This window comes from Rattus norvegicus, chromosome 2, assembly GCF_036323735.1.
Source record: "Rattus norvegicus strain BN/NHsdMcwi chromosome 2, GRCr8, whole genome shotgun sequence".
Classification (NCBI taxonomy): domain Eukaryota; kingdom Metazoa; phylum Chordata; class Mammalia; order Rodentia; family Muridae; genus Rattus; species Rattus norvegicus.
In genome coordinates, this window is record NC_086020.1 from 50,385,969 (window position 1) to 50,413,777 (window position 27,809).

The 27,809-nt window shown below is 39.1% G+C and overlaps 1 protein-coding gene across 2 annotated transcripts in view; it reads right to left on the reverse strand.

The window, feature by feature from the left end:
- Nucleotides 1–22,435: 22,435 nt before the first annotated feature.
- The window catches only part of Parp8 (poly (ADP-ribose) polymerase family, member 8), a 173,110-nt gene continuing 167,736 nt past the window's right edge, over nt 22,436–27,809 (reverse strand). Inside the window, exon 27 of one of the 2 annotated variants that reach the window (NM_001427069.1) lies at nt 22,436–26,801. In NM_001427069.1, the coding sequence (NP_001413998.1) occupies nt 26,699–26,801 (103 nt within the window). In that variant the 3' untranslated portion in view covers nt 22,436–26,698. The remainder of the gene's footprint in view (nt 26,802–27,809) is intronic. The other variant, XM_039103521.1, reaches the window with a different exon arrangement.

Consider the following 27,809-nt stretch of genomic DNA (forward strand, 5'->3'; position numbering starts at 1 on the left):
ACAAGTAACAAGACAGCTACATTTATCAGCTTTGCTTTTTCAGTGTACTGAAAAATAATATTTTAAAAATAATTATAAGCAATCTCCATCAGGAAGAATATTGTTAAATGTAAAAGGAAGAAAGAAAAGGAAAGCTGGAAGACACAGGGCATTCCATTTCTTTCTGCTTCTATTTTGTCTGTGTGAAATGGATAGAAAACAAAGTGCTTTGGAGTTCAAAGAAAGTTGTAAGAGAGGGATCTCTAATTATATTCGGGACTTCAGACCTCCAAAATTTAGTCCTTGCATTTCAATATTCCTGTGACAGGTACAGCACTACATTAGCCTTTGCAGAATATGACAGAGACACCAACTGCGGGATAGAGTAATTGCATGTATTTTAGAATGTTCCCAGAGACGGAGGGGGCGAGGTGAGGAGTGACACGGTCCAGCATACCTCTGGCATTTAGGGATTACTATAGTATGGAAAAACCCTGAAGCAATCTTAGGGATAAGTGGTCGGTAAATATTTCCGAGAAAGACTGTCTAGAAAATTTACATTGCCCTTTCCTTATTTTTTTTTTGTAACTAAAAATACATCATATAGAAAAAAAAAGGGTGTGCGTGATTTTAATAGAAGGGACTGCTCGGCTACGTCAAGTATCCGTTGGGGAACATAAGAAGGAAAGACCAGCATAAAGCTAAGGTGATCTCAGTGAAACCTAAAACAACACAGAGGCGCGAATTCACCATGCCCTGTCATTGGTGCCTGCTGATTAGGACCAGAAGACCCTGCCCCGCTGGAGTAGGGACTGCAGTGGCACCCGAGTGGCTTTTCTAAGTGGCATTTAAGCAGCTGAGGAAATGTGAACGTAAACACATTAAACCCGACCTGCCATTTGGGAAACAGAGAACACGCGTCACACTGCCCAGCTAATGTGGTCTCAGACAAGTCCCTGGGCCTCCTTACCTGTGGCATGTGAAGGCAATAATGATATACACCAGGACATGCTATGATATGACAGTGCGAAGTCTCTCGTCTCTTTCCTTCTAGATGGCTCACCCTTTATCCTGTGAGTAGCTATTTAGTGATGTGACCATTTACCACCCAAGTCCTATAAGTTATTTTTTAAAAAAATACATCTTTTACCTTTTGACTTTTGGCCAAGATTTGTACGAAAAAAGTTATTTACTGAATAAACATTAGTTAAATGTGTTTTCTTATATATAAGATTCCCTTTACCATATGTCTGCAAGGACTACAAAATACATGAATTCATGAATGTTTTCTACCCAGAGATGTGTGGGATGTGTGTGTGTATATGTGTGTATATATATATATATATATATATATATATATGTGTGTGTGTGTGTGTGTGTGTGTGTGTGTGTGTGTGTGTGTGTGTGTATCACCCCCGTCTCCTAATTCTTCTCATATCTACTACTATTCCATACTCATATATTAGCTCTGGCTAGATACTCCTGAGTATGGGGCCATCCATGGGAAAATATTCAATTTATCAGAGATTATATCCTTAATGAAAATTCATTTCCCCTCTCCCCAAAGCTGGTAATCACCAGTAGCTGCCCATTTACGAGTGGGGCCACATCCCCCACTCTCTGCTGGGATTTTATTTCGACTGAAGTACTTACTGGTCTTCTGCAGGCTGTCATGGCTTCTAGGTGCATCTTGCTGGGTCTGGAAAACACTATTTTGTTTTGACTTTGTTTAACTCCCTTCTGGCTCTAGAGTAGTGCCTAACGTTATTTTTCAGACTTAGTTCTGCCTTACAAGTCCCCCCTCCCCTCCAACACACACACACACACACACACACACACACACACACACACACACACACACACACACTGTGTCTCCCTTACTTCCATGCATTACTTAGGACATTTCTCATTTTTGTCCTGCATCTATTAAGTCTTATATTAGACCATTGGTAAGTCTGCTCCCAACTTATCAATGGTAATCGGGCTGTTTCTGTTGTGAAGCACAGAAGTCATTTGCCTTGGATTTATGCACAGAGGGACATAGATCAGCAGCTGTCTTTCCACCAAAATCAGTCTTTTAGAGGATGCTCTTGCTTCTCACAAATTCTTAGCATGACTAAAGGTGATAGTCATGATAGCTGGTACTCAACAAACTCTGCTGCCCGAGTTTTTGGCTGAGAGCATCTGTGAAAAGCATACCACAAGGCAATTGCCAGGACATTCTGGTTTCATTGGGTTTTAACAGCCCTTTCCAGCCCAGAGAGCAGCAACAGGCTGTGGAAGCGTGTTTTACCTTGTGCCATCTTCTCTCTGGGAAAGGCACATAAAGTAGCACCAGTATTTATAAAGCACCGTAGTATTTGACTTATTTCTTTTAATCCACTGTTGGGTTGTGTAGCAATAAACATGCAGGCAATGACAAGGCAGCTTTCAACAAAAGTATTTTATTGCCCTAGAAGTAGCCATCATGAGCCTACGCTAAAATTGGTACACCTATAACTCTAGGGAGCCAACAGGAAAGGGTATCAGGAAACTTCTTTCCTGAAGCTCTCCTTTCTAACTCATAAAACTGTAAAATATGACTTTCGGGTCTTTCCTAAATTCGCATCCTTATATAAAGTTTAAAAGCAAGATGACTAAAAATTAGTTGAAATCTCCTTATATACTTTTTGCTTATTTACTGAGAGTGAAAACATTATATTTTCCACATTGAGTCCATGAAATTCTTTATAAATGTTTAACTTTGGCAAGGAGATTCTACTCCAGATTTTGTTTTGTTTTTAGATGTATTCTCTACACAGACTGGCCTCAAACTCACGAACTCCTCACCTTCACGTCTGAAAGCTATGTCTCCATTGCTTACAGGGTTGATTGAAAATGAGTCCTTATTTTATTTTTATCAAGACACAGAGAAGACATGTTTTGTTGGGTCTATGGTTCTGATGATTCAGAAAGTTGAGAGGCAAAGCAGAGGTAGGAGGCTTGGAAGACTTGTGTTCCATTCTATGTCAACTGCCAAGAATTGTTGCCAGGTGTCCAAAGATGGCAGCCCTGCTCTGGCCCATTTCTATCAGACGGTTGCTCATAGAGTCCAAGTGAGCTGAAAGAAGGACTTTGGCCCAGCACTACGGAACTGAGAAAAGATTATCCCTTGGAGGGAAAATAAATTCTAAAAGCTACAATACATACTTGCTTGTCTTCTAAATCTTACCTGAATCAAGATGATTTAAGCAAAGCACTTCATTAATATTTCAACGGAGCCAACTTGTACTTCTGACCTTGAAAGGGTATGTTGAAAGGTAGGAGGCTTGGCAAGATGTCTCAATTAATATTTTTTGATGCTCCAACTCAAAAATTCTTCTCCCTTCAGCTTTAGCCTTGGGGTGCTGAAGAGCGTGCTGACTGCTCAATCATGTTTCCTTCCCATCATCCTTAACTGGAATTGAGAAAAAACTGCAGACAAACTCCCAGAAAGGGTTGGTGCTGTCGAGTCATGTGGTAGGAGGAAGGTATACTGTCCAGTGACTGCATTACCATTTTGAAGTGCACATAGGATACTTGTTTTCATGTTCAGGTTTTAAATACACATAATCCCTTCCCTAAAAGTCATAGGCCAACAAACAAAACTCAAACTCCCAAAAGGAACCCCTTCCCCCTAACATTATAGATCAAAACCAATTTAAATGGATAAAACAGTGGAAAGTGGAAGAAAATGATGTCATTGAAGATCTAAATGAATCTAGACAAATATGGCTCATGTTCAGATTTAAGTGGGGGATTTTGAGTACATAAAGGTGAAAACTTCTTATGGGTGTGCTGGCACATAACTATAACACCAGTAATCAGGATGTAGAGGCAAGTAGATTAGAAATTTTAAGGTCATAGATATATAGTGAGTTCCAGACCAATCTGATCTACTGGAGGAAAAGAGGGAGGAAAAGAGGGAGGAAAAGAGGGAAAGGAGGTAGGGAGGAACAGAGGGAAGAAAGGAGAGAGGGAGGAAGATTTAAATAAATCTAGATATTTAAGATTTAGCAGTCCAAATTTCTAAGTTTCAAATGAAAGTCATTTGTTATACAAGAACCAAAAAGATCTGAAACAGAATGAAAAGACAGTAGAAGTCACCATCAAGATGATACAGGTGCTAGAATTCTTTGACAAAGATGTTGACCTTTTTGGGATTTTTGAGACAGAGTCTTTCTATGTAGTTCTAGCTGGCTGTCCTGAAACTCAGAGATAGTCTTGGCTCGGTCTCCTGAGTGTGGGCATTAGTTAGGGGTGCATGCACCCTAACTCTGCTGCCCCCAGTCTGTACATCCTGAGAACCTGGATTACAGATATGGACCACCATGTCTAGTTTATATGGTTCTAAGAAGCAAACCCAAGGTCTACTGCACCTCAGACCAGCATTTTACTAACTGAGCTAACTATGTCCATAGTCTCTGCTGTCATCTTTTATGACAGTATCAATCACAAAACACTTACATGACAATGCTGGAAACAAATGAGAAAAAGTAGAAATCTTACAATGAGACTGCCTCAGGAGAGAAAGAGAAAACATGAAGAAAGAAAGAGGAACACTCACCCTGGCAAGCACAGTGACTGAAATAAGAATCTTAGTGACAAAATGGAGACAGTGATCCGAGAGAGTCATTTCAAACTGGCAGAAAAAGTCTAAACCTATAGCAAAGGCTCCTTTATTTGCATGATGGGATCTCTGAAGAGAAAAGAGCAGACCTAGAAAACTACTCTGATACTTGCTGAAAATCTTTGTTTTTCTCAAATTTGACATATAGCATAAAGCTAGAGGTCTGGATGAAGCAAATCCAAACATAGCTATCTGAGAGAAATCCATCCAAGAAGGAAAGCATGCTAGGTAGTGAATGCTTGTCATCTCAGTCTACTAGAAAAACAGATCATGAGTTCAAAGCCAGTCTGAGATACATAGTGAGACTCATTCTCAAAAGGAAGAAAACCAAGAAATCCTTACCATGACCCTGTATGGTCATATCTCTGAAAAGTAAAACCAAAGGCCTCAAGAATAAGCATGAGATACTTGGGAAGTCAGGCTCTTGGAGGAGGAGCATTTCAATTTAGGAGCTTATGGTCATTCTGGATAACACAGGGAGACTGGCCACATAAAATACAACAACAAAACCAGTAACTCTACTATTGGTATCTCTTCCTCTCCACACCTTCTCCTCCTCCCTGCCTTTCCATTCCCTGCCTTACTTAGTCCTTCCTGGTCTGTCACCCCCCTTTGCCCTTTATACTACCCGTGTTGTACCATCCTCCCTCCTTTGAAATCCTCTCTACACCACCTTCTAATTTCCCAATATTATGGATATTCCACTGTAAACACACACACACACACACACACACACACACACACACACACACACACACAGAATCAGGGCTGGGATCCTCAACTGAGAATAAACATGTTGCATTTGTCTCTCTGGGTCTGGGTTACCTTCACTCACAATGATTACTTCTCGTTCCGCCCATTTGCCAGCAAATTTTATAATTACATTTTCTTTACAGTTGAACAAAGTACCATTATGCACGTGTACCATATTGTCATTATTCATTTATTAGTTGATGGACAACTAAGCTATTTCCATTGCCTGGATATTGTGACTAGAATAGCAATGAACATAGATAAGCAAGCAGCCCAGTGTTGAATGTAAACCCTTTGGTTACACATCTTTTCCATACAACCCTCAGAGCTCATCTCAGAAGGTGGGAAAAATTCAGAGCCAGAGGCAATGGAGGACTGCTCCAGAACAGTGTTTACAGTCATGACAGGACCATTGCAAACACATACTCAAAGCAGTTCTGACTGTATGCATAAGTCATACAAGATGAAGCCAGCTGAAATTCCAGGATGGAGAGAGGAAAGGTTCAGGGAAGCCCACACTTAGCTGAGGAGATATTGGCAATTGATAGATGCTGGTGAAGCATCAGCTTCCTTTGGGGGCAGTCTGTGACAGACTGCTAATGCTCCAGTGGCTAATGGCTCTATGCCCCGTGCACATACTGACAGCACTAAGCAGACCCAGTAGAATGGCCTATGTTGTGTGGGAAAGGTGGGAGGGGTGGTTAGAAAGAGCTGTACCTGATGTTTTAAGGGCAAAGAGTGGGGTAGATTTGATCAAAATACAGTATATTTTTACATGAAATTATTTAACATTAAATTTTAAAGAAATCCTATATCTTAAAAGGAACAAAGGGGGAGCAGCGAGATGTTGCTCAGTGGGAGAAGAGCTTGCTGTCAAGCCTGATAACCTTAGCTCCATCTCCTGATATCTAGGACCCATATGATAGGCTGTGAGAGCGAACACATGCTGTGGCATGTGTATGTGTGTTCATGTGGACACATAAAGAGACTAAAATTCAAAGGGCAAAGAGATTTTTCCTATCAAAGGGGAATAGAAGTTATAAAATTTAAACAGAAGTAGCAAACATTTTCAAGAACTGAAAGAAAAAGAAATAAAGAAGAATGAATGGAAGGGAGAAAATGGAAGAGAGAAGAGGGGAAAGAAGAGAAAAGGAAAAAAGGGGAAGGAAGGAGGGGAAGGGAAGGGAAGGGATGGGAAGGGAAGGGAGGGGAAGGGAAAGGAAGGGAAGAGAGGGGAAGAGACGGGAAAGGAAAGTAAGAGAGGAGAAAGGAGGAGAAGAGACGGGAGCAGACGGGGAGAGAGGAGGGAGAATGGGAATGGAAAGGAATGTAATGTATACTCGTTAAGAAACAAGACCTTTAGAAATACAAAGGAACTAAAAGCATTCTCAAAGGAATCTGTCCCAAGCTAGAGTGTGCTTTGCTTCATACTGATGCTTTCACAGCATTTCTAAGAATAACAAACAAGCAAGGCTTAAATAGCAGGACAGGTTTTCTACCTTGTGATTCTCATGAAGTTGATCTATGATTAGATTTTTGAAAATCCTACAACTTTCCAATGTCACATGCACAAACTTGTTCCTCAAGATGACTGACCTGACATGTCAACACCATGTTCTCGTCCCATTCAAAGGCTTTTGTCGCCAAGGCACCCTGAAGATGTCTAAGTCATAGTACTATTTCCACAAGAAGATCACTTGTGTCAAACCCTCATGGAGACTCAAGGTCACCACTCCTTATTGGAACCTGGTGGAATAGAAAGGTTTCCTTAGTCAACTAAGAGTGTGAAATTTTATCTTTTAAATTTATATTTATAAAGGATGGAGGACTTGAAAACCACTGGTATGGGTATCTATGAAGAACCAGTGAGGAGACCACAGTGGCAGGATGCTGAAAAGACCTTAGGAAATAAAAATGGTCAAAGAAAAGCAAAAGTGCTGTGCTTGGGGTGTGTACTGAGGAGTGACCGAGTTCTATGCCTGCACGTAATCCCATATGAAAAAAAACCAGCAAATGCTGGGAGGAGGGTGGGCCGACTGCTCTATATGAGTCATGTACTTGAGTCAGCCTCTGAATTTTCTGATGTTATAAACCAAGGCATTTATCCCAACCACACAAAACCTCAAGAACAGAGGCAATGCAATAGTTTAAAAGAAAAATTTTAAGCAGATGCTGCAACGTCTTCTCTGGATCTTCTAACATCCAAATGATCATGATACACTCTTCCCCCTGAGCACAAGCAATGATCTGAGGTTTTCTTCTAGGAATGTAGGATAGAAGACATGCTTAGCAAAGACTCCAGAGTGACACTGTCTTCCCTATATTCCGACACTAGTCCTATTTTCTGCACAACTGTTGTCTGTCAATAAGATTATTGTCCAGTCTTAGCCAGCTGTCACATTGCAGCCATCTGACAGCTGAAGGGAAACACACCTCTGACATTAGATGGTGCATCAGTGGTTAAAAAGAAAATAAAAGGTGCTAATATTTACTGTAGTAGAGCAGCGTAAAACCTGAGGGCTTTACTCAATTAGCATTCCTCAAAACAGTCACAGTTAAGGCATCAATTGCCACTGAAAGTCACTATTAACAAGACAAGTTTTAACAGAGAGTTGGGCTTTGTAATAAAATAAACAAAATGTTGGCATTAAGTGGCCATAAAATGGATGTTTTTCCTTCAGAATGGCATGCCATGGCTACCAGAAATTTTTATGTACATTTAATTTCCTTGCTTGTGATTTTTAAATGATTTTGCAGCATAGATCTGAACTCCTTAGCATAGATATGGAGTCCCTTTGAGTTCGGACCTTATTTTCTTTTGTGTTTATCCTTCACAATCCTCAGCATTAAATTTATACTATGTTCATGAAAAAAACACTAAGCAGTCCAAGGACTTCTACATTTTCAAGTCAGTCTCTATTTGCATTTTTCTAATACTTGGAAATCACTACTCTTTGCCTACCAATTTCTCCCATGAAGCCCAAATATTCCTAAATTCTTTAAGGACATCAAAAATTCTCTTCCTTCAATGTCTCAGTAGTTTGTTTCCACATTTTCATTTTAATATATTGATTAACACAATCATTTCCATCATTTTCTCATTTATGAGTTTAACACCTGTAAGAGAATCACAACGAAATGTGGGATAACCTCAATTCTAGACAAAAGGTATGGGGTCGTTAGAGTAACCAAAGTCTAAATTAAAAACCACAGCAGGATATTAACAGTGCAATGTTTCTGATCACAGCACCCAGGATGCAGAGGCAGGAGGATTGTTCAAAGTTCAAGTGCAACCTGGTCTGAAGACCAAGTCTTTAGCTATACAGTGTGATGATGCCTCCTTTAAAAACAAACAGACAAATGAAAGAAGGAAAAAAGGAGAAAAACATCGGGGAAAGGAAGAAGAGAAATAAGAGAGAAAGGAGAAGAGGGAGGGGAAAGAAGAAAAGATGGAGGAAGGAAGGTCAAAACATTGAGTATTTATAGCAAAGAAGATTTGATGCAAGGTGACAGGTTGCAGATGGAGAAGATTCTAATCCAAACTGGACACAGGGAGTCAGTCTAGGAGTCAATGATTTCAGGAGACTGCTCTCGCTCAGAGAAGTAAGGCTAGAGGAGAAGTGTTACATGAGGCCAAGGACCAGGGTCACCCTTTAAACACTGCAGTCATGGTGATCTGTCTGCAAATGCTGTCTAGAGCCACTGAGGGGAAAAAACTCATATTCTACAGCTTGACAGAGAAATAAACCATAGAAGGCAGTGCTGTACTCAGCAAATGTTGAACCCTCCACATGCAAGATGGGTTCTCGTGAGAGAAGCTGCCTCCTAAAGAGAATAGCAGAAGAGCCCTCCTGACAACCGCCAAGGTAATTTCACCACGTGGGATACAGAGAAGCCATAGAAATACCTTCTTTCCCATACCTTCAATCTACAGTTATTGCCTTCTTCAACCATTCAAGACCATTGGGAAGCTGGCTAATAACATGTCAAAGTCTGCAGGTTCCGTTTCCCCAGTGACACAGCACAGCATCAAAGGAGAGAAGAGAGATGAAACAAGGTTGACCAGGGAAGTGAGAACCACATCAGAACCTGTACCCTGTCCTCATGAACAGGGTGAGCATTTCATTCTGCTTTTGATTTGTATTGCTAAGTCCTGTAGGGTGGCCTGAGAAAAGGATTAACTCACACTGGATAAGTCACCTTTATCAATGACTGGTTCCTTCTGCACCTGACTAATGGCCTCCTGAGCTCTTTGTATGCACTAAGGTTTCAGTGATACTTGGCTTTACATCTTATTCAATCCGTTATCTTTCCTAGGCTTTGCAAGTCTTGAGGATGATCAGTGTCACTGTATTCCAGGGGACACAAACTATGACAAATTCCAGGTTTTGTTCTGTTGTACTTGGAAGGTGACAGGTCTCCAATTTCTTCTTGCAGAGGGTGTCCAGAGAGCAGATCTCAAGCTCTTCTGGAAGACACTTCCAAGATTCTGATGAACTTGTTGGCAAGGCTCCAGAAGTGTGAGCAGCATGTATATCAGCAGCCGTTATCCTCCTTCCTGTGACTTTCTCCTCTGACAAGGTCTTTCTCTGGGACATTCTAAATGGCAAAAGTAGCTCAGGGAGCTACATAAAAACTGCCTTCTCTTGGCCACTTGGCGTGCGCTGGGCTGAAGATGAGGGAGATGAAATCATGAAACAGGTAAGTGTCTGAGCTTGAACAGGACAGCAGTGAACCTGTGACCCATATGATCTCAGGCAGGTCTCTGTGCCTTCCCAGCTTTGGTTTTCTAATGTATAGAGTATGAAAAATAGTTAGAGTCAACCACAAAAGTTATTTGAATTATGACATGAGTGATATATATGAAATTGTGAGAAGGATGTCCTGCACACACTGTCAAGCACCACTGCTATTCTTACTACTGATTACCACAGAGACTAAACACTCTCAAAACTCAAGGGCTGGGATACCCCTTCTTTGAATCCACTTGAGGTCAACTGTAGTACCTGGGCCATGGTAGTCACCTGATTCCTTCACGAGCTATATTTAGATGTAGTCTAATGCCTTTAATTGCTTACTATAAGCAATGACAAAGGGCAAATTTAATTTCAATCACTTAACCAGGCATCCAGACGTTCACGAGTAAATGGACAAATGAGGTAAAATAAAGCAAAAGCCCAGGCACCAGAGGAGAATGAAGTAGCAGAAAACCACTTAGGGCTTCCACTCTCCGGGGGGTTACCCTGCTGTTCTTGTTGCTTAAAAGACTCCTTTCCTTCCTCCGTGTGCCCAGATCCTAACCATCCTTGTTGGAACACAGATTGGTTTTCAGCATAGCATATGATTCATTCTCAACAGGCTTCAGTAGCTGTTGTTTACAAGCTCTAACTGTGATTGCTTTCACTAATTCATTTCCCTAGTGCGTGACTAGCTCGTTCAGGAAGGAACAAGGATGTAGCAAGTATGACCCAAAGGCATACGATACATATGAGTAACTATGAGACCTTGGCCTTACAAGACCCCAAAAGACATTAATAGACTGGTGAGATCATTTTTAAAAGAATCAGTTCAGATGCTGTAAGGGGAAGGACATATAGCTAACTATCTTCACTATGGTTTTTGTTGTTGTTCGCTTTTGTGTTTTGTTTGTTTGGTTTTGGTTGTGTAGCTAATCTTCCTTAAACCGAAATTTGCCCATTCACTTGTCATTGATGACCTGATTAATTCAATTTGCCTATTTAATAATTACCTGTTGTGTGCTTACTATATGCTGATCTTTACAGGGATGGAAAGTGTAAATACCTCTTTCCTCCCTAGCATTTTTTTTTCATTTCTTAATTCTTTTACTGGCAGGATGCTAAAAACCGTATTTACAGAACGTATACATTTTATACTTGCTAAATGATATTGATGAATTTTAAAAAGTATTTTCACGTGTAATTTGTAATATGTAGCATGCATATGCATAAGCCCCAAGGATTTCTGTAAGGTATGCATTTGTATGTTACTAAAATTTAAAAAATATTCTATTAGAAAAAGAAGTATTTTCTCATCCTGAGATGCCCCCATGATGTTTTTAGTGATTTTACTTTCTTCCATAATAACTGCTATACTGAAATCTAATAGTATTAATTAGTTTCATCTATATTAAACCTTATAGGAATACATCATACAGTGCATATTAATTGGTGTTTTGTTACATCCATTTTATCTTTGCTACAAACCCATCAGCTTCTAGAAATTAATTTGGTTACTCATGATCTAGTCAGCCTGGCTCACATTAATTTTCTTGATTATAGCTTTGGCCTTAAAATTTGTTTTTTTCATAAATCAATATTTCCTCATAATTTGTATATGAAGCTATATATGCTGGTTACTCTTGGTGGCAATGTTAATAAACTTGCAATCACACAAGTACTCAAAGGACAGGTCTGTCCATCCTAGTGGTTTAAACAGGGTATTAAGAGGGGAAAAAACAAAATCCTTTTTGAAAGTACTTGCAACGAATGCCACTGAAAGCCTGCAGAGAACTGAAAGAAGACTGAACTCAGCATAGAACTTCAGGAGACAGAGAGATGAAACATGGACGACAAAGATTAGGGCGAACCTTCTGAGTGACAGAATTTGAGCACTGCATAAGAACAAAGGGTTGTTGGTGTGTTGACTGGACAGGAGCAAAAAGAGAAAGTGCCTGAATTCACAGTGTGGGAGGAAGAAAGGAGCTTGGGAAGATGGCAGGTGTCATGTTTCACAGGGTCTAGAAATCCTGAGGAGGTAGAGGGCAGGACATTATAATTGGAGAGCCTACAGCCTATTCATCCATTCTCCAAGCTGCAACTGTAAAACAATAAAAGGCTAATAAATACTTCACAGGTTTTCTTTAACAAACTGAGCATACTGAACATTTGCTCAGTCACGAAGCACATAATCACTTGTAGCCTGAACTTAATATTTAACGTTGAGTCTCTGACAGTTTTATTAGATGTCACTGCCTTTAAACATTTAACTTTGGTCTCTCTGCTGCTGTGAGGGCTGTCCATGGTCATGAGGAACATGGTGTTGGTTATTTGGACTCCTAAACTTTGTTCACCTTGCTTTCTGTGGGTAAGCAACTCTTAGATGATAGAACCTTGTCAACAGGGTCACAACCTGATAAGACTAACTCTTCACTGTGTTACCTACCAGAATGGTGCATGTCCAATTAACACATGTCCTTGGACTTTAACTGTGAAAGTGAGCTGTGGGTAAAAGTATGCAGATGGTCATGCTCCATAAAACTATCATTCCATAGATTATAAACAAAATGAGAAACAGTGGCCAAATATGCACTTGTCCTGATGCCAATGGCCAGATTACTGGAACACAGAATTATGGAGAAAACCAAGTAAGTTACTGAGTTTTAAGTTCGAAGTAAAAATGCTAGAGTGAGTAGTGGCTACAGTTGATCACTCTGGGCTCCTCTGTTAGGGGGCCAAGAAGACAATACCTCTTGATACTCTTGCCCCATTATTCCACAGCTGTCTTGTTCCCCTCATCCCCTGAAGAACCTTCGTGACTGGGGGTCCCTTCCTCTGCCTACTGTGTCTGGAATGAGTCATTTATCAGTAAAGGAAGCCAGGGTTATTCTTGGTTTTCTGGGGAATCACCCAGTTGTTCATGATGCAAAGCTCTTTTAAATTGGGGTTGTTTTTGAGATTATAATGTAATTTACATTTCCCCTTCTTCCATTCAACCCCCACTCAATACCCCTCATATTTTCCCCTTGTTCTCTTTCAAATTCATGGCCTTCTTTTTCATTAAGTATTGTTAAGTATATGTGTGCGCACGTGCAGGCACTCTTGAGTGCATGTGTGTACAATCCTATATTCAGGAAAACCACTTGGTCAACCTCCATAACGTTTCCTTTATGTATGTTTGCAGGACTGATCATTTTGTATTGGATAACCAATTCCTGTGCTCTTTCCTAATCAAGAGGATTTCTCCAGCTTTCAACTCTTCTTAGCTGCCTGGAGTTCTTTGTGTAAGGTTGAGAACTTAGGAGCTTCCTTCACATCCATGTTCGTATGTCTATAGGTATCATCTTTGTTCATCTCAGGCTTAGGCAGTCATGTCGGTGAGCATTTACCAGTGTAGCATATGATGTTCCTAGGAAACAAAGTTTCACAGCAAATTCCCTGTTCCTCTGGCTCCTACAATCTCTTAAGAACTTTTCTCACCTCTCTGTTCCTATCTGGGGAAGGGATGGGAATTAGGCTTTGGATACCCAAAGGTATAAAGTAGTTTCATCTAATGTCAAAATCAATTTGTCTAGGTGAAACTCTTGAGAATTCCAGAGCAGAGGCAGGAGGTTTGTGACTCATGAGCATGAGAAAAATTCATGACAGCAGGCTCGAGGTTTACATAGCTGTAAGGTTAAACAGTCATCCAGTCTGGTGCTAGGCTGCTGCCTTTCACTCTGTAGGTAACAAAGACGCTGATCTTCTCAGGGCTGTGCAGGTTTTGATGTAGGAAAACAAGATGTGATGTGTGATCAGATAGCTGTACTTTAAGGCAAAATAGTAAAGAATAAAACGTCTTGTGACTCAGTTTAGGTGGGTAGGTATAGAGTGGAGAGAATTTTTTTAACCTATTATTGGTTGCAGGACAGGTAGCTGTTTTACTGAACCCAAAGAACAGGGTAGAGATACATTACTCTGATTTTATAGTTTACTAATATTGGAGTAAAAATCAAGAAATGACTTAAAAGAAATGCATGAAGCACCTGGAATGTAGCTGATTGATCTCTGCCATACATTAGGTCTTCTTCATTCTCAGCACTGCACAGGAAGAAGAAACAAAGGAAAGTAACAAATCATTCTTCTTCTCCATCTCCTTCTCCTCCTACTTCTCCCTCTCCCTCTCCTCTTCTCCTCGTCCTTCTTCTCCTCCTCCTCCCCCTCCTCATTTTCCTCCTCCTTCTCTTTCTCCTTCCTCCTCTTCCTCCACTTCCTCTCCCTCCTCTCCCTCCTCCTTCACAGCAATAGCAGCAGCAATAACAACATCATTATTTTCCCAACATGGCTTTCAACAATGTATGTTTTAATTTACTTGAAAACATTTACTGTTCCTTTCAGTGGTGGAAGTTACCAAGAAATAAAAACATATCCAATTTCTTACTCAGAAGAGCTTTAGATCCAGTGGAAGAAACAAACAAGTCTGTTGTTATTACTAGGAAAGAATGTGCCAGGATTCTTAAGAAATATTCAAGTCACTGTCAAGGCTGCAGAGATGGCTCTCTAGTTTAGATGACTCTTAAGTTTCTCATGCAGAGGACCTGAGTTTGTTTCCCATCACCCACATGGTGGCTCTCAACCATCCATAACTACAGTTCCAGGGTTTCCAACAGACTCTTCTGAGTTTAGTGAGTGCCAGGCAAACATATGGAATCCATACATGCATATAGGCAAAACACTCATACATAATAAAAAATCTCCAGACAGTTAAAGAGAGAGATTTTCAAGTTGATACGTATTAGAGTGGGTATAGAAGAAAAATGTATATAAAACAGTAATCAGAAGATGGTAAGACTTCAAGATGTCAAAAAAAAGGTTAAAACTAACAGGTCTGAAGAAGGGACTGGGTAGCTGAGAGAGGGAGAGAGAGTTTTCTCTAAAAGATGAGTTGACCATACCCAATGAAAGAAGACCAGGCATGCAACAATATTTGGGTAATATAAATTGATTTTAAAGGTGGGGTGCATGCAGGCATATGTGTGAGTGTGTGCATGTGTTTTTAGAACAGCATACAAAGTTGAGTTAGCAAGCATGGATCTGAGGAGAGTTGAGAAATGGTGATGATGGAAACACATAGTATGGAATTCTCAAAGAACTAGTAATAAAAAAAAGTAACATAGAGCAAGGAGAAGACAAAGAAATGATAAAATCCAGATTACAGAATTTGCTAGATTCAGAAATTGAGAATCTTGGCTTGGCTAGGAGTGGTGGGTAAATCAGTGATTTTATCACTCCCACACTCAGAGGGAGGACGGGGAACACTCTTCACACAGGATTGAAATGCTATTAGAGGAGGTAGGATTATTTGGGTGGGAATGAAACCACAACATCTTTTGAGCAAGAAAATATCTATAGGTTTCCCATCCTGCCTCATCACACAAGATGCAAGACAAGACAGTAAATGTAACCACATCTAACAAGTTATCTCCCCTGGCCTCTGGAGTCTTTTGCAATGACCTTGTGTTGAAGGTGAAGACAATCTCCTAGAGAATGTTTGTCATGGCCCAGTATATTCAACAAATAAAAAAGGTGTATTTTAGACAGATAACACAAAGAAGCACTGACAATAAGAGTCAGATATTCTGGATTTAACCTTCCAGTTTAAGATGAAAGATGCAATAGAAACAGTTTCCCCGTGATGACTTCGGGAAGAAGATGCCTTGAAGAGAAATAAGGCAATTAGGAAACTATTTTTGATAGGAATATAATATACATATATATGTATATTATGTATATGTATATATATATGTATATACACACACACATATTTGTGCACTGGTGGGCTTCTCTGAATGTTCCTAACCAGAACCATGGAATCTGACACAGTGCACTTGATCACTGGAAGCAGATAATATCAGAACTGATACCAAATATATCAGTATGTTCATCGGAATTTTACATTTGTCTATTCCTGTGTGTTGAGTTGTGCATTGAAATGTGAGTTGTGTGGTATTCTGATGCATTCTGTCAGTACACCGCTTTGTATCATGCCTCTCATCCAATGAGTAAGCAGTATTTTTCATACTCAACAATTTAAGCAAACTCCCATGACATGGCAATGGCGAAGCACCAGTTATTCATTAAATGGTTGTGGTATGATATCACAGGGGCCACCTCTTCCTTCCCAAAGTCATTCTTGATAGAAAAAGTGGAGGACAGATTGTGACAACTTCCGTCTTTTGAGACTGGACTCAATCTCTTGTCATGTTCTTCAGTAATATTAATAGAAACACAATGCCATTAAACAGTCTTTAAAAATTAAACAATCAGTGTTTAACAAAGTAAATGCACACAATGAAACATAATGTTAACACAGGGACATTATACCAGTTTACAAAGAATAGTATTTAGGAATGGAATTTAATGTTTGTTTCGACAAAAGAGTCTTAGAAGAGGTGATAATTCTAAGTTGAGGCTCAATAAGAATTACAAATGTGCTATGGATGTAGTGCATAGAGAAAGATGTATATAGGGCTGGATGAGCCAAGAAGCTCATGTACTTGAGAGGGAGTGAATTTAATCTTGAATTATGGGTATATTTGTACCAGGCAGCAATTAAAAAAAAAAACTTCTCAAAGAATAAGGGACAGAAAGTGAGATCACTCTAAGGCTAATGTACAACTGAAGTAGAAAATTAGATTTGCTATAACTTTGAACTATCAAATAGACACCAAAAAGTCAAGCACGAAATATATAAAGAACGGAAATGTTGTCAATTACACAGCTACACAATGAAGTTAGATGTCAGAGTATTATGTGTAATAAAATTCAGATCTGTTACAACTTATACCCTGTCAGAAGAACTCAATTCCTTTGGAAGCACTCTTAATTACCCACTGACTAGTAATTACAGATGTGCTAATTCCATTACTCATTTATTTTTATTGATAGATTAGTAGTATAAAGTATCCCACTTTCTTGTATGCCAAGCAGTTAATGACCTGTAAATGAACTCTTAAATATGTCAGGGATGCGTGTTATTTACAGCAATTATTTAGCAAAGCAATGATGCTTCTACTATGCAAATTACTATCATTAAATTATAAATGTGTAAGTATCTGATTTTATGTTTTGTTCAGGGTCCTCCAAATGACTTTTCAGTCCAAGTTCCTTTGATCTATACTTAGGATGAAAACATTTTCCTCAAGGATGACAGAGAGAGCTGATAGATGTTTCAGTCTGTAGAATCCTGTATCTTTGTGCAGTAATAGAGCCATGGGGAGGGAGAATGGCAATGACGACGATAAGGATGATGATGGTGTATAACTTTGGCTTGTTGTACTTCATGGAATAGCAAATTGTTTAGATTTATGAATACAACAATTTATATCAATTGGAATACCTATTATATTTTAAATCCTGCCACTTATTTAAAAACTATCTTTATCAGAGGGACATTTGTGATTTTATACAGTACATATGTGGCCAAGTGACAAAGTACTATAAAAAATCACTTCTGGGGCTGGAGAAGTGGCTCAATGTTTAAGAGAACTCGCTGTTTTTTCAGAGGACCTCAGGTTCACCTCCCAATACTCCTGTCTTAGGGTTTCCATTGTTGTGAAGAGACACCATGACCAAAGCAACTCTTTTAAAAGAACAACATTTGATTGGGGCTGGCTTACAGGTTCAGAGGTTCAGTCCATTATCATGGTGGGAAGCATGGTAGTGTCCAGGCAGGCATGGTAGTAGAGAAGATGAGAGTTCCACATCTTGTTCCAAAGGCAAGCAGGAGAAGACTGGCTCCCATGTGGTTAGGAGGAAGGTCTCATTGCCCACCTCCACAGTGATATACTTCCTCTAACAAGGCAATACCTATTCCAGCAAGGCCACACCTCCTAATAGTGCAACTCCCTGGGCCAAGCATATTCCAACCACCACAACCCTTAAACACACAACTGAAATTCTGAAAGTCCCAGAAGATTCCATCCCCACTTTTGGTTTGTAAGGGTAATAGGAATACAAATGGTTTGCAGACATACACACCCATACATGTAAAATACATTTAAAATGCATGGATATATCATATATAATACATATGATATATTGTGCACATTGTATATATTATGTATTATATATGATCTATATATGTATGTATAATAAAACAGGAGGAAAATATAAGGGAAATAAGGGGACCACCATGAGAAGGAGGCTTACACAAGCACATGTAACAATGGATGGACTATGACCAAAGTAGAATGATATATGTGTATGAAAATGTCATAATGAAAACAATTATATTTTGTAATAATGGAAAATAATAATAAAAGAAAAATAACCTAAACCTGATAGTCATGGTGCAAGAAGCAGGGAAACTGCTAACCATTTAAATGACTGTGCTGAGAAAGATGAGCTGATACCAGAAGATTTATGAGGACTATCTAGTTTGGAGTTAGAATATGAAGAAATTTTTCAGACAAAATGAAAACACATTCATAGCCAACAGCAGTTGAAGATAAGGACTGGGTGTGGAGAGAGCATGTGTGAGGGTGTGACAAACAGCTGGCTCTTCACATTAAGCCAACCATGCAGTCACATCGCTTGAGGGGTGCATTTAATATAAGGGTGGAGAGGAACAGGGGTCAGATCTTCAGTGGTTATGTGTAAGGAGTTTTTGAGTGAGAGAATGAGGGAGGCTGAAGGTATTTTGACAAAGAACTTAGAAATCAGATTTTAGAAGATCACTCTGGCTTGGGAGTTGGGGAAGCTCTAGGTGCCTATTTAGCTGGAATCAAACTATAGCAGGAAGGGCTAATGTGTGCTCTGTCAGCCATTCAAATCCTCCATCTGAGTAATATGAGATGTCAGGGAGCATCTGTAGAACCAACCAATTACTCTTGTGTTGAGTCTGCTCTGGCAGATGAAAGTAGATTCCGTCATGCGAAGCCATTTGAAGGGCATCTGTATAACTCACTGAAAACTTAACAAAGGAAGTTACAAACAAGACACTTGAGTACACAGTCCACATGCAGACGGGTATGATAGTTAACTTGAACAAAATAATCAGGGGTTGATTTGTAACTCCATGAGGTGAGTGGTCAGGCCATTTCTTGGTTCACTAGTAAGTGGACAAAAGAGAAAAAAAAATAGTGACAAGCAGGGACATTAATTAGTTTCCAGTGTCCTTGAATTGTCAAATAAAGACACTTGCTTTGTGGTATTTGATCACATTCTTTTGAAGTTCAATGGAAATAGGGAGAATGCATATTTAGGATTTATCAAACTACAGGAAGAAATCAGAGATATTCATAGTGAACTGTGTATTCAACTGGAGTTTAAAGAGAAAGATGCCACATTCCTGGTTGATAAGTTTTAAGATGTCCTCCAGATTACAGTGCAATGCATGCATACACACAGACACACACAGGCACATGCCCATGTGCACCCACACGCACGCATGCACACACACACACACACACACACACACACACAATGTAATTGTGGAAATTCTAAGTCATATTGGGACATCTCAATACTTAAGAAACTGTTACTAGCATTCTTACCCATATCAGTGTTTATAGAGCTGTGTTCTAGATGAATGGGAGATTTATCCTTCAATGCTTCTATTCTGTGGTGCAGAATATCCCCCCCTTTTCTTTCATGGCTGAATATGCATTCACTGAATTTTACTGTACACATACCACCCAGGCCATATTATTCTCAGTCCTTTATGAGTGCTCTACCCTTTCTTCTCTTGGACTCCATTACAATGGCTTTCCTTCAGGAGCTTTCCAAAATTCCCTTTTGTCTTTTACTTCTTTTTCAGAAAACCCTGTATAAATAGCTCCATGCCTTCAAATTTCTGCTTTCCTGATGTCACTCATCCAAGGGATGACAACTTTTCACATTGCCAATTACATTGATGAAGAATGGCTTTCAACCTCCCTAGACTAAAATCCAATCTAGCTCACGCAGCAGTGTTTCACATTTCCCCAATAGAGCTATTACAGCAATCGAAACTCTGTTCATTGATTCTTCCTACAAGTTCACTCTAAATCTCACTTTGCTGTATCATCTGCTTTGTCAACCTCTTCTCTTGTCAATAACAAATGTGGTTTATTAGGAAAAGCTTGGTCGAGAGATTCGGAATGCTGAGAGCAGGGCCAGCTATCCATGTTGTTCATAGTTACGGTGAAGAGGAAGTCAGAACATCTATGTGAAACTGTCTCTTAAGTTATAAATTGTCATATAAAACCATGCCTGATAAACAAATATTTATGAGATGAAAACACACAAATTTCAAGCAATTGATAGGTTTTAAACCTTTGAAAAATGCCTTCTTAGGTGAATTACAATTCACTTCTGTCTGAATCCAATGACTAACATTTGCGAACAAAGCAGAAGCCTAATAATGTTCAGCTGATTTTCAGTGTAAAGTTTTTAAAAACAAGGAAGGCTTTTTAGCCGACAAACCAGTGATCCTTACAAGAGTAGAGCAGTTGAGAAGTAGTGAAAATAAGTGAAGTGACTCTAGGACTGAGAGCCACACCCTGGAAGAGTCCCCATGAAGAGAAAGGCAAGAGAGTTTGAGGGAAATGAAAGGTCCTGAAGTTATTCTGGGTCATCGAATAAAAACACATTATCGAAAAATAAATTAAGACATTGAACACATGGGCATATTATCTGCTAAAAGGCAAGGATGTCTTAAATTTGTCAAAAGTCTCATGAATCTGGACACTCCAAAGGCTAGAGTGAATATCAGATTAAGTATGAGAACTGTGTAAGTATGCAGTCAAGTAAGGAGATAACAGTACCCTATCACAACACCAACCTAAAAGAATCTAGTTTCCTCCTCATTTAATGCAAACTCCCTTTAAAACTTCTGTAGGCTCATCCAAGACTTTTACTTCTTCACACCTATTTTCCCTGAGGTATAATTCTCCCTTTACTGCTGGTTTCAGTCCTGAGTTTGGGACAGGAGACTGTGTGTCCAGCTAACCTCATGGGTCTTTTGTACTGCTTTCCTTACTGCTCTGATGTGCACGATCTGCTCTGCCTCCAGCAGCACTGGGTTTGACTTTTCCATTCAGCATCCCTAGACTTAATAAATCCTTGATTTATCCCCAATCTGTTTTGGTTTCAAAAATATATCGAAGCCCATAGGCATCATATAAAATCTAACCTGTTGTGTCTTTACACTGACTGCCAACATGCATACAGCATTCTTACCAACTATTTCTAGACGTAATGAGACAAGGACTGGAAGAGCTTGATGGGGCTTGAGACCCCATATGAACAACAATGACAAGCAACCAGAGCTTCCAGGGACTAAGCCACTACCAAAAGACTATGCATGGACTGACCCTGGACTCTGACCTCATAGGTAGCAATGAATAGCCTAGTAAGAGCACCAGTGTAAGGGGAAGCCCTTGGTCCTGCTAAGACTGAACCCCCAGTGAATGTGACTGTTGGGAGGAGGGCAGCAATGGGGGAAGGATGGGGAGGGGAACACCCATAAAGAAGGGGAGGGGGAGGGTTTAGGGCGATGTTGGCCCGGAAACCGGGAAAGGGAATAACATTCGAAATGTAAATAAGAAATACTCAAGTTAATAATAAAAAAAAAGTTTCTCAATTATAAATCTACTACAAGCAAAAATGTTATTTTATTATGAGAATTTAAACAGGTACTATTACTATCTACAGGGTCAAGTATATTAAGATACTTAGTATCTTATTTAATTAATGAAGTGGTTTATAAAAAGTGGTGGTTCAAAAACCTTGTGTGTCTGCCTCTACAGCACATGCACTAAAAGTCTTATCACTACTCATGAAGTCTCAATGCCTGTAACTCTCACATTGAGGAGACTGGGACAGAAGGACTGCTGTAAATTCTGGGCCAGCCCGAGTTACATACTTGAGTCTTTGGCCAGACTAGGCCACAGAGTAAAAATGCTCTCACTCCCTTCCTGGCCTCCCCCAGATAACTTTGCAATGACTAGTCGAGGAAAAATTGATTCATCTGAAATGATTCTGATGATACTAAACCCAGAGACCATGAGCAGAAACTTAAAAAACCTAAACATCTTTTCCACCCCACCTCTCTGAACCAGAACGGGTTTGGAGCCTGAAGCTACAGCAGCATCTTCACGGCCAGTGACATACGTGCAGGTATGTGAGGAGGGGATAACGAAAAGAGCTTTTCCTTCCTTTTTCGCTAAAGCGAAAATCACTTTTGGAAATACCACTTTTAGGTCTTGTTGAGAACATCCAATATGCAATCCTGAGAAGCAAGATTTACCACCGGACCCTCCCTGAGCCTGCAAAAGAGTGCCCGCATAGACACTTGTTGAACAAATTCAGATTTATTGAAAGTAAACATTTACATTGGCTACAAGGTTAGAACTATTACAAAGCTGGATACAAGAGGCCGAAGGAGCGATAGAAAGCAAGTGCAATAGAAAGTGAATAGAGAAAATATTTGGCCTTAGTGATCTCTTGGCAGTATTTACATCATGTACATAGTGTTAAATAGTTAGGGTAACTGGAAGGCACCAAAGGCTGAATAGCAGGTTGCAATACTATTCTGTGCACAAAAGTCAAGAAACTTTTTGTAAAGAAGGTTGGATAGTCAAAGAAACATAGGCATACCTTAATGTTTACACAAAGGAGTGGCTGCCGTTTTTAAAATCTCAAATGATACATTAAATACTGGGCAGATTGAAGAAACTGTTTTCAGAACATTAAATTATGTTGACTATGTAAATAAGTACTATTTTTACTGACTTGCTGGTAAATGTGTAAGGTACTCTACTCATCAATACAGCTTTTTCACACTCATGGATATGTTTTGTCTAAAGCTACTTGAAATACTTTTGACCTACAAAAACTTAGTCTATATTTCATGGTGTGTACAAAGTCCCCAAGGGAATTTTACTGGGTAATAATATACATCAAACCCATAGATGAGCTGACAAAAATTTCGTAGGCAACAGTTGCCAGCATAACTGAATGTTCATGTTGTCATTCTAGCACATCAACTGGGGTTATGTTGTTATTGTTTTGCTCTTTAAATTCTTTAAATCATCAGAGTCCATAATTGCTTGTGGCTCTTAAGTGACTGGACATCAAAGTGGCCCATGTAGAAATGAATCTTACAGTGAGCTAATTAACTCCTAATTATGCCACTGAAATCCTTTCCAATAACACGTTAACTATGTCATTAATTGCTGTGACTACGAGGCCTACACTACAGCTGTTAGGAAGCAGCTGGCAATGTCTATGTCTAGTATGGTCTCAACTGTTGATTTATTTGATGACTTCTGTCTGTATTTGTTTCTTACTCTGGAAACCAATTTGCTTTGATAAGCAGTCCCTCTTTAGTGCTGAGGTAGTGTTAGAATGAAGAATTCAGCAGACCAATAGAATATTGTTTCTTTAATGTGCTTCAAAAGTGACCATGATATCTCTAATTTTTGGATGAGAGATGATCCAAGGTTGAGTGGCCCTCTGTGAAATTAAATTACTATGTGATGAAAGTTGTGAATGAGTTTGTCCTGAATGCTTTCTGAAACTGCATGTCCTGAAACAAGTTATGATTAATGAAATTTCAGTACTGAAAGCACTGGTAAAAGTCCTCTAGTCTTTAAGATATTGAAGATTATAGACTTCCATATTAAATGCTTACTTTTAATCAATAGAGGAAAACTTGGGTGATTTCTATGCCAAATTCTTAAAATTTCCAAGGAGTTTCACAGCAACTCTAAGGACATGGCACTCTTAAAATTCAAGTTTAGATTAAAAAAAAAAAAAAGAACCCTTCAAACCCAACATCTGACTGAGATTAACTACCAGCCTATCGCACTCTTGGGCACATCCAAGTGCTTCACCATTACACACTCTGCAGTGCTGGATTATTTATACCTCATTACATTTTTCTCCACTTCAATTTCCAGTCATTTCATCTCTATTTTGTAGCAAAAGAGGAAGAATGTTTCCTAATGAAATGTTTTATAAAATTAGCAACATGAGAAAGAATGGACCTTACTCCAAGTCACAAATGAAGTTTGCTTTGTAGGTCATACTGAGTAGCAATGACCACAGAATTAATAATACTGTTATAAAAGGCAATGGACAGATTTTTCCAACGATAATTAAACTGCAGTACTATCTAAAATGTCGAGAGTCGTCTAGTAAAATCACCCTAATGGGGTGACTGAGTCATAGGATAATAGTTGTCTCTGAAATTTTTAGAGACCTTGAGTTTTGGAAGTAGGGTATTCACCTACTAATGGCATTAGTAGAAATTACATCCTTTAGAAATGTAAGCATTTTCATTAATGTATCATAAGAGTTCCAATTTCAAAAGTTCAATAAAAGTTTTACTCTTTTTAGAATATTTGCTTACAAAAGTTCTGATGCAATTGTGGGAAACTAATTCTGGGAAAGTAATACAACGCGATGATCATCTTAAGATATCTCATTTAATTATCATAAAACGCCCATCACTGTGTTGTATTAAATGGGTATTAAACTACCAATTACTTTTCTACTTGGATAGGCAAATTTTCTTGTACTCTTAAATTGGCAGTAGAAGTTTTTGATGCCAGCTTTCCTTCCTCTAAATTATCTCCCTTGAAAGCAAGTAGAGGTTACCTTTCAGGTTCAGATTCTAGTCCTGCATTCCAACTATTAAATGAAGCCATAATTGATTGGGTCAGGGCTTCTCAATTGAGCTAGGACGCACTCTACCAACTTTTCGAGGTTCCTCACTGGTGACCTATTAGGAGCTTCCTAAGACAAACCCCCATTTCAAATTTAAGAACTACATCTTTATATTATTATCATAACTAGAATGCCTGTAAACTACTTTTGTTGCCTAGAAAGTATCTTAAAATATTGTTACAGTGACTTAGGGGGTCTGGTTGAAAGAAGCAAATGGTATTTTCATCCCACACCAGTCTTCAAATAGCTGATCACTGAACACTCAATACAGGCCTAACACGCGGATATTACTCCCACGCTCAGAGGGAGAAGTCAGAACAAATCGATGCTTTTTGAGCAGACATTACTAAACTGATCTGTATCCTAACCTCTTCAAGTCTATGTTTTTTTTTTCCAGAAATGGTGGCATTTCAATTATTTACAGTGTCAGGAAAACAAATGATCAGTAAAATCTTCCTAAACTGCAACCCCCAACAATATGCATGACCTGTCTCTCACCTTCTATGCCAAAGGGAATAAACAGGCAAGTTATCACACCACACTTGCAAATGATGACACATTTGTAGTTTTTCTGTTTACATAAATTAAAATCAGATGTGGCCTTGATTTAGGGATTAAGCAGAGTGGCAGACTCACTAATTAAAATGCTTTCATGAATGGCCTGATTCCAAAGGTATCGTTCATATAGCAAAATAAACAATGTCAGTCAAAACTTGAAATGCCTATGAATTGAAGAATCAAAGAAACAGAAAGGACTGGATGAGCGCTGACTCTTGACGAAGAAGCGCTGAAGTGGGGGTGTTTTCTCTGTGAGCTTGTGTTCTTTTAATGTAAAAGAAGCTTCAAAGTTCACCTTCTTTCTCAATATGAAAAAAATAATCAAGAGGTAGCAGATGAAAAATATAAAAACACAGATATGGTACAAATAAACTCCACTGGGAGAAATAAGAAGTGTGCACTCTCTGTTAATTCTGTAGTCCCTTTTAAAAATCAACTAGGTATTTAAATACAGATTTAAGCCATCAGGGACATTACCTTTCCCCTAGTTGACATTCAGATAGCATTTTAAATTAGTTATATCAACCAGTGGAATATTTCTTCAAATTATTGGGGGAAAATGGGTGTATAAGTATTTTTTGTGTATGTGAATGAACTATAGTAAATTTGGCTCACATCATGGTTTATGTCCAGACTTACTGCTTATTGATTATGATTTTCTGTTCACTAAATGACAGAATGAAGAGGCTATCCATCTCTGTTGTTAAAATACATGTACGAACATTCACGCACGTGGCTCAGTCACACATCCTGAAACATGACATCTACGGATGGGTGTGCTACATGCCTTCTGGCATGTGGCACTGCCTCTGGACCTAACTGCTGTTTTCTAAGACACGAGAGTAGGAATATCCCTCCTATGGCCTTCGAATGTTGGTATGACTCATCCTGACTGAGCGCACCGCAGTGTGCAGACATTGTTCTTAATGCAGTCTGTCTGGTAGATTTAGAAGTCATTATAAAACGATCTGGATTCTATTTCAGTACCCTAAAGTAGCAGTATATAATACCGAATGTCCAATTAGAGAATTTCATATAAAAATATCAGCACAGAACTGTTTTTTCAATCTGTTTATTGTGTATGCAACCCGAAATTCGGTTTAAGTGCTGTTCAATTTTTATTTACTGGATTCCATTACCCTACAATTGGTAAATCTTATACCATTTTAGGCATTTAATGAAATATTTAGAAATACTAAGAAAAGAAAAATCAGTATTCAAAGGGTTAATTTTGTTTATAATAACAATAAATTATTTTGTCATCTTCTTCAGTTCAAAATCCAGCTTTGAACCCGAGGAAGGCTTTCAAATCCTGTGATGTGGTGGTCCTTTAACCAGTTGCAGTCTGATTCCCAATCACTCGGAGTATCTCTTTGTGAATACCTCCTTCTTGTGTGTTGATATTGGCATCGCCCACCTGGCCATCTTCATAGCTACAACAGAAAGCAAAAAACAGGAAATATGGACAAAGATAGCACTGTTGAAATGGCTTCAAAAACCCATCTGATTCCTAAAAGGAATCCAAGAAAACCAAAACCACAAGGTAATTTGCTCTTAGTTGTAACCAATTTTGCATGTGAAAGCTGAAAGTTGGCATTGTTCATTCTTTTATGCTGGCCCTTCCTTTATACCCTTCTGTACATTTCAACAGTAAGTGCTTCATCTCCCATAATGCATTGCCAGACTTGTAGTGACATCAAAGTGTCTTTCGCAATGCAAGCATCTCTCCCAATGGCTGCTGTGACCTCAAGTGCAAAGAATCTGGCAAAGAATCTGGCACCTTCACCTTCATGTTCCTAATATTCTTGACATCTTTAGTCCCCTCATGCTTCAGCTGTCCTCTCTCATCTGGCTGCACTGGCTTTGCATTCTACCCCTGCTTTCCTGCCAAGGCCACCTTCTAGCTATTGCATCATATAATCAACACTCCAGTTTTCCTTATCAAAGAGGCTTGTCCTCTTTGTAATATATTTTTGTTTACGTTGGCACTTCACATAAGGCTGCAAGTCAGCTAAGTTCGGCCTAGCAGTTAAAACGTGAAGACACGGTTCTAAAGGACAGCACTGGCTAAGTGCTTGAGAAAGAGATAATTACATTTGAAATTATTCATTTCCTCAAATAAGCTGACTTAGGCAATAAGGATTTCCAAAGAACAAATTTTCAAACTTGAAATGATAATATTCGGAGTGAAATAGGTGATGAATTAATTTTATGACATAAAAATGGCTTCAAGAAAGGAGATGTAGAGAAGTGGTAATTACTTCAAAATAGATAACCAGAGGCATAAGCACAGTGTCTCAGAGATTAATGCATGCTTCTGTCTTTTCCTTGCCGTACTTAAATTCTCTTGAGATAGCACGAGGTGGGAAAATAAAACACTCTCACACAGAAATGGGAACTTAGCTCCTTACATAATACACTGCTTAAACACAAAGTGATAA